The 19,138-nt window shown below is 40.7% G+C and overlaps 1 protein-coding gene across 6 annotated transcripts in view; it reads left to right on the forward strand.

Annotated features, from left to right (window-relative positions):
• Positions 1 to 392: 392 nt before the first annotated feature.
• Positions 393 to 19,138, forward strand: part of LOC125460239 (NCK-interacting protein with SH3 domain-like) — a 181,855-nt gene continuing 163,109 nt past the window's right edge. For 4 of the 6 annotated variants that reach the window (XM_048547446.2, XM_048547447.2, XM_059649545.1 and 1 more), the window contains exon 1: positions 393 to 748. In XM_048547446.2, coding sequence (XP_048403403.1) covers positions 578 to 748 — 171 coding nt within the window. In that variant the 5' untranslated portion in view covers positions 393 to 577. Of the gene's footprint in view, positions 749 to 8,376; positions 8,546 to 9,426; positions 9,497 to 9,589; positions 9,820 to 9,909; positions 10,186 to 10,260; positions 10,469 to 19,138 lie in introns of those variants that run through there. The other 2 variants (XM_048547445.2, XM_048547444.2) reach the window with 2 other exon arrangements.

Here is a 19,138-nt window from a genome sequence, read left to right on the forward strand (position 1 = left end):
TTTACAGCAATAACACACATCCATTCATCAGACGTTCTTACGACAACGCACGCTCCGAAATGATAGAACGTATAAACAGCAAGTTAAGCATGCGACGCATCTATGCGATTTGATTCATTCTGACATCTGACTGGTGCAAGAGCTCTAATTAGCATCAGATCCTCCTCCAAGCCCCTCCACACGACCTGTCGTGCAGAAAGTGAACAAGTTGCAAACGGCAAAGCGGAAACCAGGAGCCCCCAGCGCTGCTGCTGCTGCTGCTGCTCCCGCTCCGGGGTGTGGGGGAAACTGCACCCGCGACCTGGACTTTGGATACATCAGGAGCAGTTTGGGGGGGGTCCCTTTAAGACGCTGCGTGTGCGTGATGACGCAATGAGCTGCAGTGTGGGGGCGGGGAGGGCTGAGCGCGAAGGTGGCGAACGGCTCCGAGAGAGAGAGAGAGATAGATAGATAGATAGAGAGAGAAAGAAAAATAGAGGGATAGTGAGAGAGGAGGTGGTGGTGACGACAGTGAGGGGGGGGTAAGTAGTGAGTGTGTGAGGGGGGTGACCGAGCGGGACGCATCGCCGCCGCCGCCATGTACCGCGCTCTCTACACCTTCCACTCGGCCGAGCCGCACTCGCTTCACTTCACCGCCGGTGAGAGCTTCGTCATCCTGGAGCGCAGCAACCAGCACTGGTGGCTGGCGTCCAAGAGCAGCACTGGGGAGGTGGGCTACATCCCCGCCTCGTACATCATCAAGGACCAGGTGAGACCGGGTGGGGGTGGGACCGGGACCTGGGGGGTGGAGGGTAAGTCAGGGTCCAGGGCCTGGGGAGACTTGGGGAGACAAGGGGGCTGGGGCTGGGGGAGGCGGTGTAGGCACAGTTCTTGGTTTGGGGTATGTGTCAGGCCTTGCAGCGGGAGTGGGGAAGGTGGTTAGGGCAGGGGGATAGGGTGGCGGTTGTGGAGTAGTGAGGGAGTGGATGTGCTCGGGACGTAAGGCCCCCATGGGAGGTTTACAAGCTCCAGGACCAGGTGAGACCGTGGGCAAGAGGCCATGTGGAAGGGATAGGTCTTGGGGTTGGGAGGATGGGGGCCATTCCTGAAAGACCAGGTGAGACCAAGACTGGGGTTTAGGGACCTGGAGGTGGGCTGCACCCCTACCCTGTGCGTCCTTGAGTACTGAGGGGGACAGACACTAAGGGAGGGAGCCACGGAGTCAGCTTCATCCATGCCTCATATACCCTCACAGGGCTGGGGATTGTGTCTTGTGGTGTTGGGGGATTGGAGTGAGGAGGGAGGCAGGCCCACACGTAAAGAGACCTGGACCTGGCCATTACTGTGTAGCCCAGTAGCCTTTCATATAGCACTTTGGGGATGTGTTGCTCTGCTGTTTCCCTGGGCTAGGGTAGTCTGGGAGAATGAGAAAAGCAGGCTGAGCTCACTGTCCTTAGAATACACTGCTCATCTGGGCATTGCTCAGTGTTGGATGTTGCCCCTTACCATGGGAGGACATTCCCTGGGATTAAGTGTATGGCTTCTTTGGGAAGTGGTGGGTGTTTGTTGCTATGAAGAGTCTGTATATGCGTGTTCCATTTGATAATTGTGTGTGATTCCTATGCTGATAATGCCCAAAGTACACTTGATAAATTGCTAGTGAGGCTGATCCTAAATTCTTTGGTATGTGTGAAAGGGCGGGAGTATGCAAATGTTGCAAGTGTTCTTGCATTTCACACGATTAAAAGAAACTGGGAGCTGTCAGCCATCAGGAAATCTGTTTATTGCCTGCAAACAGAGTTTTAAATGGTTCCATTGAATATTAAACGTGGTGTTCTGATGCTGTCTGAAATGTCCTGCTTTGTGACACTGTTTTTAACTTGTACATGTGATCCTGTGAGCAGTGTAATTGTGAGTCGTGTTGAGAGAATGAACAATGATACACACATGGGAGTCATACTTAATGCTGTATCAAATATTAAAAAATACATCATAGAATCAATACAGTCGAGTTTAAGACATGCACTCAGACAAAGCTGTCCATTAACCATTGGATTTTGCAGCAAACTTTTTCACTCTGTGCGCTGTTCAAATACTTTGATCATGACTTGCAGTGTTCCTGACTTAAATACAGTCAGCTCACATCTGCCAATTGAGAGTGCGTGTGGGTGTCCAATCAATACCTTGTGCTCAGGATTTCACTGCAGTACCAGAGATGACGTTGCTGTTAACTATGTTGTTATGCATTTGTAAGATGTTTGACCAAGAACTCACTTGTGCTTACAGTGCTTGTGAATCATAGTATTGCACTGATGCAGCTGAAAAACCTTTTTACGTGCTGTCACCGGTGTGATATCCTAACAACAGCTCAGTAAATTGTTCAATCTGCAAGTGAGCTACGTATATGGTATTGATTTTTTTTTGCCCTGTGACCTCAGTGACCCTGGTTCAATTGCATCACTGCTGGGATGGCATTTCACACTGCTGCAGAGTGGAGTGTGACTGTCAAAAGTGAAATTTAGGCAATCCCTTGTTCATTGTCAAAGATCTAATCGACTAGCTGCTGATTGGACATTTGTCCCAGTTGATGAATTGTACTGAAAGGTTGACAGTTTACATTGGTACTGCAAACATTCTTTAAGAGTAATGTGCTGTCATTGTTTAGTAGTGGCTGTAAGTTTCAGAGCACTTGCCTTCTGTTCTGATGGTGAACTTCAAGCTAAAGACAGCACTCTTTAAAATGTTATGCTTGAATCAACCCCATCTCCTATTCAAATGTAGAGCCAGCTGGGTTCTGCTAATCCATATAAATCAGTTGAAGCTGGAAATAGCATGTTCGGCATGTTATATGTTTTTTCAGTATTTGCCCACATTTTGCAAGGTAATATTCTTGCTTTAGTAGTTGCTGGCTTTCAAAACAAAATGCCAAATCTCCTGACATTCAAATTTTGTTTCTCTAAAAATTTTGATTCTTCTTGTATTGTTTGCAAAGTCTGGCTGACATTTTTCCATACAAATGTCACTTGCTGGAGTTTGCACCGATCTTCTCGTTATATTGTTTTGAATAGTAAATACAAATAATGCTCAGATTAGCTTAGTGCAAACAAAAGTCAGCATTTGATGCTTTTTTTTAAAGTAAAGTAAAGAAAAGCAAATTGGTTGTCCATTTGAAAGCTGATGATGAATTTTATGAACTTGAGATCCCAATTAGTTTGGATCATTGTTCTGTCTGACTTCTGCAGTAATCCTGTTTTACATTTTGAGGATATCTCACTGGTGACAGTGAGTTGGCCATAACTCTCAAATACAGTGGGTGTGAGTGAGTTATGGTGTTCTTTGCACGAGTGCTGTTGGCTCACTGGTGAGGTGGTGTGCAGCATTATTCTATGGGAGTGAACGACTCTTTCAAGCTTCACACTTTTTTATTCCAATTCCAAACTTTAATCCACACAATGGGATTCACTTATATGACTGGTTATCTATCTCACTGCTCCCAAATGTTTAATGCCAGCAAATAGTGCCAACATTGTTCACTCTCTTAGAATTCCAAATAAAAAAAATCCAGATGGTGGTAACTTTAAATTTTGACCAAATTCAAAGTATGTAATGGTTAAAACTTTAAAGTGGGGGTAAAAGTTTTCCTTTTAATTCAGCTTTTCTTTTGAAATAAAAAGGAGCCAGTCAGCCAGCTTGTGATATTTGTTATCCAAGGAGGAGAAATTCTTTCTTATTGAGATGAAGCTCAATTCCTTGTCTTACTGAATGACACATACCCCATCTCCAGATGAGATAACTGGCTGTCACAGTATCTCTACCAACTAATAGCTGGCTGGGCTTTTTGAATAAAAAGTAATCTGTTACTGCCTGCTCTTAGCAGGCAGTTGTGATTTTCAACCCCTGCTTTAATGTTAAATGTGTGCATGTCACATGTATTTTACCAGCATATTGGCTATTGCATGTTTTGAATTGATTTGTCAGTATTCTAGTTTTGTTCTGTGGGCATTTAGTAATTTGTTAGTACGTCCTTTATTTAACTTTTTTTTTAAATGAGCGTGCCGTTTTCCATCTACATATCTTCATCTTTTGTTTTTGTTGGGTATTTTTCCACTTCCAACTTCAAGCAGATTTAAAGAGTTGCCTTAAATTGACATTGAGAAATATTTCCTACAAGTGAGGGGCTCTGTTTCGTTTTCTTAGTCTGTATGTTATAGGACCATAACCCTTGGGCATCTCCCAAAGTCTAGGTTTTGTTAGTCAGTTGGAAAGACCCATCATTCATTAGTGCCTGTTGGCACAAGTGAATTGCCAAGGTCTGGCTTTACAAGTGCAGGGACTATAGAGGTGTTCTATTGCTGGCTGTGTTATTCAGAGTTTTAAAAGACTAGAAAGAAATCAAGAGCATCGTGATAATGCAGCATCAAGGGTTTGATAATAAGTTTGCTGTGCAACAGATATTACTAAAGAATGAAGTGTTAGGGGTAATCATATTGTCGTGATGGCATAGTATGGACTTATGCCTTTTTAAAAATTGGAGAAATAAATATGAATTCACTTTTTTAATGGAAAGAGGTGAATAATACCCATTGGAATGCAGGGCACCTTGTTTAATACTCTCATTCCTGTATCTCTGAAGAAGACGTGATTGTCCTTTCTTTTCAACTAAGAATCATGTGTAACTAGTTTACAAAGAAGTGTTTGGGGATAATGCTGGTTATCATGATTCCTTCATTTTGATGAACATCTTTAGGTAATTGTCCTATGTTGGGATTATTGTGGCACTTTCTGGGCGGAGATAATGTAACAATTGACTGCGCTGTGGCCAGGAGAACCTGTCCTTTGTTGAGACAGTGCGGGAGTATGTTATAATGATACATCACAGAAGGAACTGAAAGAATAAATCGGGGATTAGGTTAGACTGTAATGACGCTGAGTATTCTCATGTTTGTTACCAAAATTGTTTTATGCATTTTGCATTGCTGTTGCAGGATATTGCTGGCTGTTGCAGAGGCAGGTGTAAGCTGTGTTATTGGGTTAGATATACACTTCTTGCCTCCTAAACTTTGTCCTGCTCATTAAACCTTGTTCATATTTACATGGGAAAACGGTGTCGGGGTGGGGGGAGGGAATTGTTCTTTATATCTGCCCTTTTCCATTTATTTTTATGAAGTTCAGCTTTGCCAACATAGGGTTTTTGCTAAAGCTGGGGCTTGTTCCTAGAGGTTCCTTGAAACCCAAGGGTGGATTGTTTCTATTTTTGGTGTATTACTGTGCTTGCATTTTATTGGGCATCAGACATGAACACCTTGTCGATAGCTAAAGCATATAAATTCCAGATTTGATTCCTGGCCTGTGTTGAGTAATTTAATAAAAGTTGTGGCAGCTGTAAGGATTCTGCTGCAATTGTCTTTGTTTCCCTGGCTTAAGGAGGGAGAACAGTTTTGATGACCATCTTATGGCATGTGTGGATGTTTTGGATATAAGCAGCTAGAAGAGCTTGACACTGCGTTGACTTGCAGCTAACATGCATGTTGAACACCCAGGGCAAACTGGAGCAGGATTCTCACAACTGCAGCCAATCAGGAAGTAAACGCATTGAGTTCAGGAGAAAATTCTTCAGAGAAAAGAGAAATATTTTGACGAGAATACAACTGTTAACAACACTGCTGGGCAATAGCTTGAAGTGTAATCCTTTAGAGTTGTTAAAGGCCAACCTGCTTTAGTTGTGTGAAATTGAGTGAAAGACAGTTTGTGTTTGAACTTTGAATATAACTCATTCTTTTTGACTGATAAAAGTGACATTTGCTTTCTCTGTCAACGATCAATGAAGAGGGTAGTAAAGCGTTATCTACAGTATATCAAGTTACACTACTTTTTTAAAAAACTATTTGTCAGAGAAATGGTTGTACCATCAATAGCCAAAGGCAGGTCGTTATAAAGCTTACAGCCTTGCACAATGAACTGTACACATGGGAATCAATCTGTTTATTGGAGATGTAAATATCATTTAAGAGTACTCATTTAAGCAATTAAAGTTGTGTTAGGTTACTAGTTACAAGTTAACAGGTGTGTTTACTAAAAATTAAGTAATAGAGCTGAAAAAATGTGTAATTGAAACACTTACTTACCAAAGATTAAAAGAGCAAATCTGCAGTAGTAACTGTAGCAACATCTCGTATATCTACAAACATTATTAATACCTTTTAGAGAAAAAAGGCATTTTTTTCTAATGAGTTTAAAGTTAATTGCAATGTTTTAATGGCAAGGCCATCAATTATTTATTAACTATTTAGTATTTTACATCCTTATACCTTTAAACAAAGAATTTGCGTTTGGGTAGCCTTGTACTGAATGACCTTGATTATCCCAAAAACATTATTGAAAATAGGATAAAAGAAGCCATTGTAGGCTAGACAGTGTGATATTTATTTCAATATTTGAAAATCTTAGATTTAGCAAATTGCCGCATGCTGCTGTATTGTCATTAGATAATCATGATATCATTGGCTTTAAAGACAGGAAGAAGAGTGGGTCTTAGGATCTGACTCAGGATTCAAACAATTTGAGTGTAATTCCACTGGGGGTGCTGGCCGTTCTGTCTGTGCTTTGTAGCCATTTCTCTGTATTTCACACAGTAGACTAGATACAGGAGAAATACCACTGGGAAAACTGGTTAAAATTTAACAGCAAGGCTAGAAGTGACCTTTTAAAATTTACAGTTGTTGTGGGAGATGTTGGTATTTAAGTATTTGAGTCAAGTTTTAGTTGTAAGTTTGAACATAGTGACTTGTATTTTGAGTTCTGTAACCCCAGTGCTGATCATTGAGCCTCTCTTCTGTATTTTTTTTCAGGCATTTGCTTCCCTTTCCCCATTCCTGAAAAAGAATTAATTTCCTTTTGTGCATGCCAGCGCAGCAAGAGTAGGCTATTCAGCCCATCCAGCCTGTTTTCCTCTCTTCTGTTTGGCCATGGCTGGTCTGTAGCTTAACTTTTTCCCCACCTTTGCTTTACAAATCTGGATATTTGTATACAGACTCTGATGTCAGACTTTGTGTAGTTACCAAATTTGGGAGGTGATGTAGTCTTTGCTAGGTGTCAAATCCAACTTGGAGGAGTACGTTTATGCACATTTGTTCTGATGTTTTATACAGAATTTTAAATCTTAGATGAGAATTACAGTCTATTATTTACATTCTGTTCTCATCCTTTTTTTCATAATGGCATCACAGTTTATAAGTTGGTTTAGCACACTTTGACATGTTAAAATTAGAATAGGTCTCCCTCTTGTAATGTGGATACATATGGTATCTAGCATGTTCTGAGTTGGTTGTATAAGTGCAAGTTTTGAAGTGGTCTGATTTGCAGGAATGAAACCAGCAATAAACAGTGAAAGAGTTTTATTGATCAGTACATTTGTATAGTAGTCATGCTCAACCTTGGTTGAGAGAGCACCTTTTCTAACCAGCCTTAGACGACCAATGAGTATTATTGTTTTGTTGGCTGTAACTGTGGTGGTATTTATTGCCAGCTATGTATAAATTGTATTTCAAGTCATTTTCAATTCAGCAATTTTTAAAATTTGCTTATTTTAAATATTTAAATTGCATGTAAATAGCCTATTTATGGCACTGTAGATCTAACATACAATATTAGTCTTTGTTTAATTGTTCCAGACTTGAAAGTTTTGGGTGGTTAAGAAATTCCTTAAACTTTGAGGAGAATAATAAGCAAAAATTGCACCACAGCACAAAGTAGAAAAATAAAGTATGTATTGAAATCTTTTAGTTGTCAATTTCTTTTATTGATGATTGTAGGAAGATCATTTCTGATGCTATTTCTGCATTAATGGAGATTGCAAATTTGAAAATTTGCTATTCTTTTCACCAGTGCTGCAGTTTGTGTAAATTGGACCAAACTAATGCTCCAGGATATAGTGGAAATATGAAGTGCTCTTTAAAAATGCTAATAGTGATAAAACAGGTAGTCCAAATGCATTTGTGAATACAGCTTTTGGTTCAGATCGAGTGCACGCACGTTGCCTGAGTTAGAGCACTGTAGATTTCCTGTGAATGTGGAGGAAATATATATTTGGGTTTGTGGGAGGGGGAAGGGCAAAGGGATAAATGTGTATGTAAAGGTGACATTTTAGCCTCCTGACAAATGTACAGAATAGGCAAGAGAGTGTTTCCACAAATGTACAAGCGCACTTCCCACAGAACTGATTTGTGGCCTATTGTGCTTGCTGTTCTCTTCTGCCCCACCAACTGGCACTGAAACAGAGTTTGCCCCCCTGTGTATTTTATTTTAAACCCAGCCTGTGGTCAGATGTAAGTTGATCAGGGCTCTGGATCTATGGTCTTTAGTTTTCAATCTTTTTTTTGGTGGTCTTGGGGACTTGAGGTGGCTTTGCGGCTGAAGTGGGGAAAAGACTGCTGAAGCTTTTGAGAATCGACAAATTATTCGTTCACAAGATGGGCAACTTTGGAGGAACTCAGCAAGGCTGTGGAAGGACCAGCTGGTTTTCATGTGCAGTTGTGACGCTAAAAGGGTGCAAGTTAAGTTTTGAAAGGTAAGAGGAAAATAATATATAGTGTGTTTTTAAATGTGTTTTTATTCCTTTCAATAAGATTTTTCAGTCCTGTGGAGGAGTTAAGGCTTTGAAGGAGTCACAAAGTTTGAAATACTCAAATAAGGCATTTGAAGTTTCAGTGAACAGAGCTAGACATTCGGGATAGAAATATATTTGAGAAATTCCATAAAACAATTCATTATCGCTGTGCAATTGTAGAAACAAGCAGTGATTAATTAACAGTAATGGAGCTCACGGGAGCTATTGTGCAATGGCTGTAAAGCATTGTGATGTAATTGAACATACTGATTTGTGAAGGCTTTTTAGTGTGTTTGGACATGTCTGATTGAACAATGGAGAATTAGTTGTTGATTGGATAAAGTCAGCCAACAAGATTTTATAGACTTTATTTCAGAAGTGTAAAGAATTGTCCTGTGTGTGTCTTTTTAAGATGTTTCTTGGATCTCGCATTCACTAACCGTAGTGTTTTTTTGAAATATTTGCAATAACTGGTAATTCATTCAATGGTCTTCAGTGCACCAAAGAGCCTCGATGTCTCAGAATTACCAAAAGGCAAGATAAGGTGACATGAATTTGTCAACTATAGAAACATGCCTAGATTGGGTGTGTATTAGGTGATTACACTTCTAATTTAATGAGTTGAGGATTCATTTAAAATCGAAGCATTGGTGTTCTAAAAATTGGAACCCACGTAGATAATTGAATATTAATGGAAAGCCAGACATGAAACAGTTCAAACTATTTTAAAAGCTTTTATTGTTTACAAAAGCAGAAAGGATAAAAACACATTTAAAATTTATCATTCTTTTATTTAAGCATTTCGTATTTTATTTTTAACTTCATGTTTCACATTTTTCCAGTTTGGATGGACATACAATGCATCGCTCTATTTTAGAATTGTTTCACCGTAAAACTGCAAGATCACCTGAGGTAATAATTTTGATTTTTTTAAAATCATGTTTTCAATGGATTAGTTTTAAAAATGGTCATTTGAAATGCCGTGTCCTCATCTTTCCTTTGCAGAATGCTGAAGGGGATTTTGCTAATGGCCATGAGATTGATGAAGATGATGACAAAGGACCTGATAACTATACCAATTGTTTTGATGATGAACTGAAGGAAACCCCTGACATCGATTTTGGCATGATGAAAAAGTGTAAAAGCAGTAACTGTGGGATAAAGTCATGGATTCAAATGGACCCACGATTGTTCTGTTTTGTGTATGATGAGCAGCAGAACAAATGCTATTGCAAGTAAGCATATCGTATTTAATGACTAGGTATTATTGCAAAGTTCATCAAGATTATGCATGAAACAATCTTTTTTGATGTCTTCTATTTTAGAGTCTGTGTTGATAATAGCATTACTGATACAGAGTGGACAAGCGGTAGGTCCCAACCGCAAGGTGGGTGGAAAAAAGATTACTTGCTTCGCCACCTGGCAAGTAGGGAACACCTTCAAGCGCTGTCAGTTCCGTTAAATGCAGCCAACTGGGAGAAGGCGCTGTTTACTGATGCTCTGAACAGTGATTCAAAAGAGGATGTTGTTCACCTCCTCAGAAATGTTCTTTGGCTAATCAAGGAACAGTTACCCATATCCAAAGCTAAAAGTCTACACAGGTAAAGACTGTTTCTACAGATTCATTCTTTCTTGTGTTGTGTTCATGTCTTTCTCACAATCACTTTTTATTTTAGGTTAATAGAAAACCATGGTGTGTCGTTGGGTAGACGCCACAGGAGTAAAAATTATAGCTGGCAGTTTGTTGCAGCTCTAAATGAACCTGTTGAGGCAGAAAACTTATTAGCATTAAAACAAGCCCGAGTTCATTCTCTGGTTGTTGATGAGAGTTCAGATATTACCACTGAGAAACACCTGATGATGTACACAAAATTTCTTGCCAAGGTAAGACTCTTAATTTACCTACAACTAAATGGAACTCCAAATAAGTACTTGTCCTGAAGAAGTTAGCAATGAACTTCATTGCTCTTGGCAGTGCAAGTGTGAATTCAAAAATAGAAATTTACAAGTGATGTACTTTCTTTCTGATTTCATCATGGTTAATATTCGTGCAGATTTCAGCTTCCTCCTCTAATTCAAATGAAGCATGTGGATGAATTTTTAAAAGTGGGGAATAAGTGGAGAACTGTGACTTGTTTCCCAGAGCTGACTTTATTTTATGCAAAATGTAACCACATCTTTTAGATATCAGCTTTTTGGTTTCTCACATTGTATTGCTTGTATTGAAGTGATTTGGATTTCTAATGAGACAGCTGAAATGAGCTCAGTGACATTCAGTAGAGTTGTATCGATATTTTTTTCCTTTTTTTTGCACATTCTCCCTGGATACGTCCTTGTCCAATGCAGATGTGGGTATTGGTATTTGAGTGAAATGTAAGATTGTGAAATGTAAGGTTTCACATGTTATTGAATATCATTTGAAGGTCAAGGAAATGGGGAAGAAATATTTATTCCTACACTCTTTTGTGTTCTACTTTTAGAAGCTTTAAGTATTAAAATCATTTTATATAGCCACAAGTGTCAGTGCTTTTGCAGTTCTATTAACTGTTACACCTCAGTGGAGTAGCAAGTTAAAAATCAATTGAAGGAGTTGTCACAAAAGTGAAAGGTTTAAAAGATTTAGCAGAATTCCTCAATTTACCTGTCTTCTGAATGTAGATTGACAACGCAGCACAGTCAATAATGACCAGAAATTACTTATAACTTATCTGTAGCTATAGGTAAACAATTATGAACTATCAATGTTTGCCTTCTAGTTAAAACTCTAACTCGTTTACAAATACCCCCTCCACATACGCATACAGACACAAAAATGTAGATATTATAGACAGAGGGAAAACAGAAGGTACTTCAGTGGTCCCTGTCCGCAGGGTGATAAGCCTATGATTTATTAATTAGAAGCCCCAGACTACAGCAACGAATGATAGTAAATAAATCAGCGTGAGATGCTTTTCATTGCCGAATGGAAACAGTTCCTTCCCTTCCAGAGATCTAACAGCGGTGACTCAAATATTCGGCGATGTGGGACCCAATCTCATAATTGTAGGCAGGCAGGAGATCTTTGTCATTGGTCTGTGCAGTTACTTATTGCTGGCCAAATCTCATTTCTACACGGCCCAAAATCCAGCCTGTCTGTAATTAGATTTTCCCCAGCTGTTCGAACCAACAGCTGTCTAAACAACATTTACAATGACTGTCAGGTAATTTGCTTTCACAAAATGCAGTAATCCTGAGTTTTTATAGTTTTTTTTCCATTTTAGCCGACAATCAAAAATACAGAAACTTAAATACGTATGGCCTCTACATAAACCCCATTTTCTCTTGTTCTGACTGTGCTTTGCTTTCTTTCTCTTTCTTTCTCACTCTCCCCCTCCCGCTCCCCCTTCCCTCACACCAATTTACAACACTTGTATCAGAGTGTGACATTGACATGTTTAATATCCCCACTTCAATTAATATATGAACATTATGCGTGTATCCTCTGGGCCAGAGCTTCTGGTCAAGTCTTCCCGTCCCAGACATGTCACAAAATGTTTAATTGGGTTGATTTTAAAAATATCTAAATGTGGCAAATTTTTATCATTTTGTCACTGCAGTGCATTTTAACCTTACACATCTAACTTGCTGCAGTAGCTTTCTTCTCCTTCCGACGTGGGTGGTGGCAGGTAAACTGTCACAGTTTGAATTGATTTAGCCTTCGGTTACTCGTTAACTCCAAGTACTGTAGATAAAGTTGCACATTTTACAGAAAGCCACAGGCCTTAGTATCAAACGTCTATGCAAATTCGCAATTTGTTTCAATTTGACTGGGCACTTATGTATAAATCTCCTGGATTAAATATGATTTGACACGACTATGCAAGAGATGAAGATGGGAGTGAACCTCCAGTTGTTTTGATCTTGCTCATATGCTTACTCCTATGTCCTGTTACATTAACCCCTCCATCACCACATCCGATTGTATTGTGAATCATCCTAATGTTTTTGCCTCTGCTCCTCTCCCTGGCAGACCATTCCATACATTTTTCGCTGAGACAAGACGTTCTTCCTGCTATGTTCGAGCATTTCTTCCTCAAATTGCATGCTTCAACACCGTTGGAGCAGGCTGACACTGGCCCGTATTCTTTGGGGGAAAAAAATCGCAACAGGACATCTCTCTTTAAGACGGTTATCATCACAGCCTTGGATCCATTCCCAAGCGACAATTCTGGCTCCTTGTGTGTGGCCACAACTTGAAGCACCAGTTCCTTTTTTCCCAGTCTGGGTAAATATTTCCCTCATAAACATTAATTGGAACAGTCTGCACTGCAACACATTTCTTTCAATTATTCTAGTTAATTGTAACTTTTTTTAGAAAAAAAATTGGATCTTTGTTTTGTCATTTTCCTGTAATATTCAGTCTTTTGTTAGTGGTCGGCAAGCTGGCCTCAAGTTATGATGCACTCAAGTATTCCGCCAAATACTTGTTTAAGATTGTTGCTTCAGATTATGAGCTTGTGGCTTGTAGCCTATGTCTTGGCTTCTTGGCTCATAGCAGATGGGATTAACTTTGGTTATAAGATTACATTATGTCGATTTATTTACCTATCTCTGCAGCCCAAAGACAGGCTTGAAGTTCTAATCATGTGGTTACATTAAAGCAATATAAAGAAGTTGCAACATGAAATGGATTATCCATGACTGGATTGTGCAGTTCGTTCTCCACTTGAGAAAGTTTTTAAATTGCAGTTACTCACTAAGGTTCACACCCTTCACCTTCCTATCTCAGTTTGAAATGTTGGCAGTTACTGTCTTAACCCTAGCCTGGAACTGATTTCTGTGGCCTGACTTCAATGAGAAGATGTATCTCTGTCTGTTCTAAAACTCTCCCATTTAATCTTGTATTTAGAGCTCCTTGTTCTTGATCCCTCAATTACTGTAAACAATCTACTTCTTTCTACTATTTTATTCCTTCTTGATTTTAAGCACTTGTCATAATTATTAGAATTATATTTGTCTCAACTTGTCTCCATATTTGTACTTCCTCTTTCCAGGAATGGTGACATTATCAAACAATTTGAATGCTTTGAAGGCCGTTTGGTCCGATCAGACTAATACTTGGTGCCACTTTCCTTTTCAATCTGTGCACTTAGTGTTCAGATATTATGCATCTCATTTCCATGTGGAACCTGAAATGTCCATTTGTCTCATCTGATCCTATTTAGGAGCAAATAATGTTGAGCTTTGTTGAGAGGCGCTGGTTTGCACTCACCCTTGCTGGACATTGGATGTATTGAATTCTTTTCACAACTTTTCAACCAAGTATCAATCAAAACCAGGACGATGATTTAGCTGAATGTTGAGGTAAAAAAATTCACCTAGGAGTGAGATAACCCAGAAACTTTTTGAAAGTTTAATTTGCTTGGAAGCTAGGGGAATATCTATTGATGATATTTCGTGTAGAATTCTAGAAATTGTTCAGAAGACATTGTAAGTGAAGATAAGAAGTATATTGGAATTGGAGGCTACTTTGTGACGTTAGTTAGATATTGGTTGGGAGGTGGTAGATGGAATGGGATAACATTCATCATGACTGGTGAAGTAGTTTTCCTTCAGCCACTTACTACATATATATTAATCACGGGTAAAAGAATGTGTCCAGGTTTGCAGGTGATACTAAGTTGTCGATGAGAGCAGAAGATTGTAGTGACATAGCCTGCCAGAGTGAGCAGCTGATGGAGTTCAGTGTAGGAAAGTGTGAGGTAATCCGCCTCAGCTCTGAGAAACCTTTAAAAGGACTATTAATCCAATAGGAAGGATCAAGGAATTATGGGTACCCAATTTCTTTTTTTTTTGTGTATGCACCCAATTCTGAAAGTTAGTGCATAGTTACAAAAGTTACCAACATTGCTACTGAAATGTCGAAATTTTTCTGTGGTTGGAACATAAAAGTGAGGAAGTGGTATTGAGTTGTGCTGATGTTAACCAAATTCCATCTGAAGCACCATACCTTGAGATGGAGATATTACCCATAGACTGTAATTTGCAGTGGATGCTCGCAGTGCTTTACTTTAGCATCTGCTGTACCTCGGGTATCAAACTTGCCTCTGATGCAAGGTTCCAGTTTCTAATCTAGAACTTGAATGCAGTACTGAGGAAGTGCTACATCATTGAATGTATTGTCTTTCAGATGAGGTGTTAAATCAAGGTTCCATCTAGCTACCTGACTGTGTAAAAGATCCCATGGCACTGTTTCAGAGAAGAACAGAGGAGTTATCCCCGTGACCTGATCAACGTTTAGCTCTCAGTTGGCATCAGAGAAAGAAAACATTTGGTCAATGCTTGTGGACATTTATCATCTACTGCAGTTCTCTACATTATAACTACACTTCAAAAGTATTTAATTGGCTATAAAAGGTTTTGAGATGTCCAGTGATTGTGTAAATTCAAGGCTTTTTTTTTCCTGCCTGAAAAGATCACAGTCTGATTAATAAGTTACATAAGCTGTATATTTTCTTGTTTAGGAGGTAGAAGGATTATCTAATTGAGATGCTTAATGGAAGAAGGAACCACAATCTTAAACTTTTCTTCTTTCAAGGGTTGTGGTGGCATTTACTGTCCGTACCCATTTACTTTTGGAAGGGTGGTTGTGTGAGCTGCTTTGATCTTCAGTGTTTGTGCTGAAGGCTTTGATACAGCTACAGCAATTATCTAACTCGTTGAGTAACGTTATTGGTTGGCACTAACTGTCAGCGGGAGACTTTTTTTTCATAATGCAATTGAATCTCCAGAGGAGATAGTGAGACTTTTTTTGGAATTGCTTACAACCAATACTAATAAAAGTACCAGGCAACCAGTTATCAGTCCAAACCTGGATGTTGTATGTGGTCATGGACTGCTTCATTACCTGAAATAAAACTCTAATTATTGGTGAACATCCACACTCCTGACCCGTTTGAAGGAGAAGTCATTGAAGCAGCTCAGGCCCTGCAGACTGTCCTGGAGAATTCTCACAGCCAATCAAGTTAGGAAACCCAGAATCACTTCAACAGGCAGCTGAAATATGTTTCTCCTACATCTACAGTTACCTACCTTCCCCAAAAGTTATTGAATTAATGGTCATTTTCACAATGAGTTGTATAGATTTTATTGTTGAGTATCATGTGATCTGTAGTTGCAGTGACTGCCTTTGAATGGTAGAGCAGGTTTAGTAGCCTGAATGGCCCTTGAATGCTAGTGTGATTTTTTTTTATTGCCCGATATTTTTTGTCAACTTCGTCTTTGGCTGTTGTGTTTATATTTGCAGGTTACAATTATGATTTCATTCTCTGGAATGGTATGTGCTTCTCTTCACTGGTGTACAAACAAACTATGTGCAATATTCTTCTTTGCCCAGGTCTTCCAGAAACCATTAGTGACATTTTTCTGTGGTTGCCTGTTCTGTTTCTTAAAAATAATAGTGAGGTTTGATCTTGGCCTTTTTTGTCAGGAAAGCACCAGAAGGCTGCCGGAAAGGTAACGTTTTTATTTTACCACTTTAAAAAGCTTACCTCGAGCGGGAGCGGTCTTCATTTTCGTGAGGAGAGCAAGAGCCAGACAGAGAGCACCAGGAGGCTGCCAGGAAGGTAACGTTTTTATTTTACCACTTTAAAAAGCTTACCTCGAGCGGGAGCGGTCTTCGTTTTCGCGAGGAGAGCGAGAGAGCCAGACAGAGAGCACCAGGAGGCTGCCAGGAAGGTAAAGTTTTTGTTTTACCACTTTAAAAAGCTCACCTCGAGCGGGAGTGGTCTTCATTTATTTGGGCAGCTGAGGGAGATAGCGAATGGGTGACCAAAAGGCAGAGGAAGAGCAGGAAAGCAGTGCAGGAGTCCCCTGCGGTCATCTCCCTCCAAAACAGGTATTCCGTTTTGAATACTGTTGGGGGAGATAGCTCACCAGAGGAAGACAGCAGTAGCCAGGTTCACGGCACTATGGCTGGCTCTGCTGTACAGAAGGGCGGGAAAAAGAGTGGAAGGGCGATTGTCATTGGGGATTCAATTGTAAGGGGCGTAGACAGGCAGTTCTGCGGTCGAAAACGGGACTCCGGAATGGTATGTCGCCTCCCAGGTGCACGGGTCAGGGATGTGTCCGATCGGCTACAGAACGTTCTGAAGGGGGACGGCGAACAGCCAGTTGTCGTGGTGCAGAGAGGCAGAAAACGGGATGAGGTCCTACAAGCAGAATTTGGGGAGTTAGGAGCCAAGTTAAAAAGTAGGACCTCAAAGGTAGTAACGTCAGGATTGCTACCAGTGCCACATGCTAGTCAGTGCAGAAATGAAAGAATAGCTACGATGAATGCGTGGTTTGAGAGATGGTGTAGGAGGGAGGGCTTCAGATTTTTGGGACATTAGAACCGGTTCTGGGGAAGACCTACTAGAAATTGGACGGTCTACACCTGAACCAGATTGGAACCAATGTCCTTGGGGTGCTTTTGCAAATGCTGTGGGGGAGGGTTTAAACTAGTATGGCAGGGGGATGGGAACCAAATATTGGACAGAAAAGAGGTAGAAACGAAAGCCTGCAGGGAACTAGATAATGGAGTCAGTGTGACTAAAGGGAATAGTAGCCGGGGAGCAGATGATGAACACAAAGGGACAGGTGGTCTGAGGTGCATTTGTTTTAATGCGAGAAGTGTAGTAGACAAGGCAGAGGGGCTGAGGGCTTGGATCGGTACCTGGAGGTATGATGTTATTGCTATTACTGAGACTTGGTTGAGGGAAGGACATGACTGGCAACTAGTTGTCCCAGGATATCGATGCTTCAGGCGGGATAGAGAGGGAGGTAAAAGGGGTGGAGGAGTTGTAGTAATGGTCAAAGACGATAACACAGCTGCACTGAAGGAGGGCCCCATGGAGGACTTAAGCAGTGAGGCAATATGGGTAGAACTCAGAAATAGGAAGGATGCAGGAACAATGATGGGGCTGTACTACAGGCCTCCCAACAGCGAGCGTGAGTTAGTTACAAATATGTAAACAGATAATGGAAAGGTGTAGGAGAAACAGGGTGGTAGTGATGGGAGATTTTAATTTTCCCAACATTACCGGGATTCACTCAGTGTTAGGGGTCAAGATGGAGCAGAATTTGTAAGGTGTGTCCAGGAGGGTTTTCTAGAGCAGTATGTATGTAGTCCAACTCGGGAAGGGGCCATACTGGACCTGGTGCTGGGGAATGAACCCGGCCAGGTGGTTGATATTACAGTAGGGGACTACTTTGGAAATAGCGACCACAATTCCGTAAGTTTTACAATACTCATGGACAAGGATAGGAGTGGTCCTAAGGGAAGAGTACTAAACTGGGGGAAGGCCGACTATACCAAGATTCGGCAGGATCTGGGGAATGTAGATTGGGAGAAACTGTTTGAAGGTAAATCCACATTTGATATGTGGGAGGCATTTAAAGAGAGGTTGATTAGCGTGCAGGAGAGACGTGTTCCTGTGAAAATGAGGAATAGAAAAGGCAAGATTAGGGAGCCATGCATGTCAGGTGAAATTGTGAGACTAGCCAAGCGAAAAAGAAAGCGTACGTGAGGTCTAGGCGACTGAAGACAGACGAAGCTTTGCAAGAATATCGGGAATATAGAGCGAATCTGAAAAAAGGGATTAAGAGGGCTAAGAGAAGACATGAGACATTGCTGGCAAACATGGTTAAGGAAAATCCCAAAGCCTTTTATTCATATATAAAGAGCAAGAGGGTAACTAGAGAAAGGATTGGCCCACTTAAGAACAAAGAAGGAAAGTTATGCACTGATTGAGAGAAAATGGGTGACATTCTTAAAGAGTATGTTGCATCGGTATTCACCAAGGAGAGGGACTTGATGGATGTTGAGGTTAGGGATAGATGTTTGCTTAGTTTAGGTCAAGTTGACATAAGGAAGGAGGAAGTGTTAGGTATCCTAAAAGACATTAAGATGGTCAAGTCCCCAGGTCCGGATGGGATCTATCCCAGGCTATTGAGGGAAGCGAGAGAGGAAATAGCCGGGGCCCTAACAGATATCTTTGCAGTGTCCTTAGACATGGGTGAGGTCCTGGAGGACTGGAGACTTGCTAATGTTGTCTCGTTTAAAAAGGGCAGCAAGGATAATCCAGGTAATTATTGACCGGTGAGTTGCCGTCAGTGGTAGGGAAGCTACTGGAGAAGATACTGAGGGATAGGATCTATTCCCATTTGGAAGAAAATGGGCTTATCAGTGATAGGCAACGTGGTTTTGTACAGCCAAGGTCATGTCCTACCAACTTAATAGAATGCTTTGAGGACGTGACAAAGTTGATTGATGAGGGAAAGGCTGTAGATGTCATATACATGGACTTCAGTAAGGCGTTTGATAAGGTTCCCCATGGCAGGCTGATGGAGAAAGTGAAGTCACATGGGGTCCAGAGTGTGCTAGCTAGATGGTTAAAAAAACTGGCTGGGCAACAGGAGACAGAGGGTAGTAGTAGAAGGGAGTTTCTCAAATTGGAGACCTGTAACCAGTGGTGTTCCACAGGGATCTGTTCAGGGACCACTGTTGTTTGTGATATATGTAAATGATCTGGAGGA

Source organism: Stegostoma tigrinum, chromosome 11 (genome assembly GCF_030684315.1).
Source record: "Stegostoma tigrinum isolate sSteTig4 chromosome 11, sSteTig4.hap1, whole genome shotgun sequence".
Lineage (NCBI taxonomy): Eukaryota > Metazoa > Chordata > Chondrichthyes > Orectolobiformes > Stegostomatidae > Stegostoma > Stegostoma tigrinum.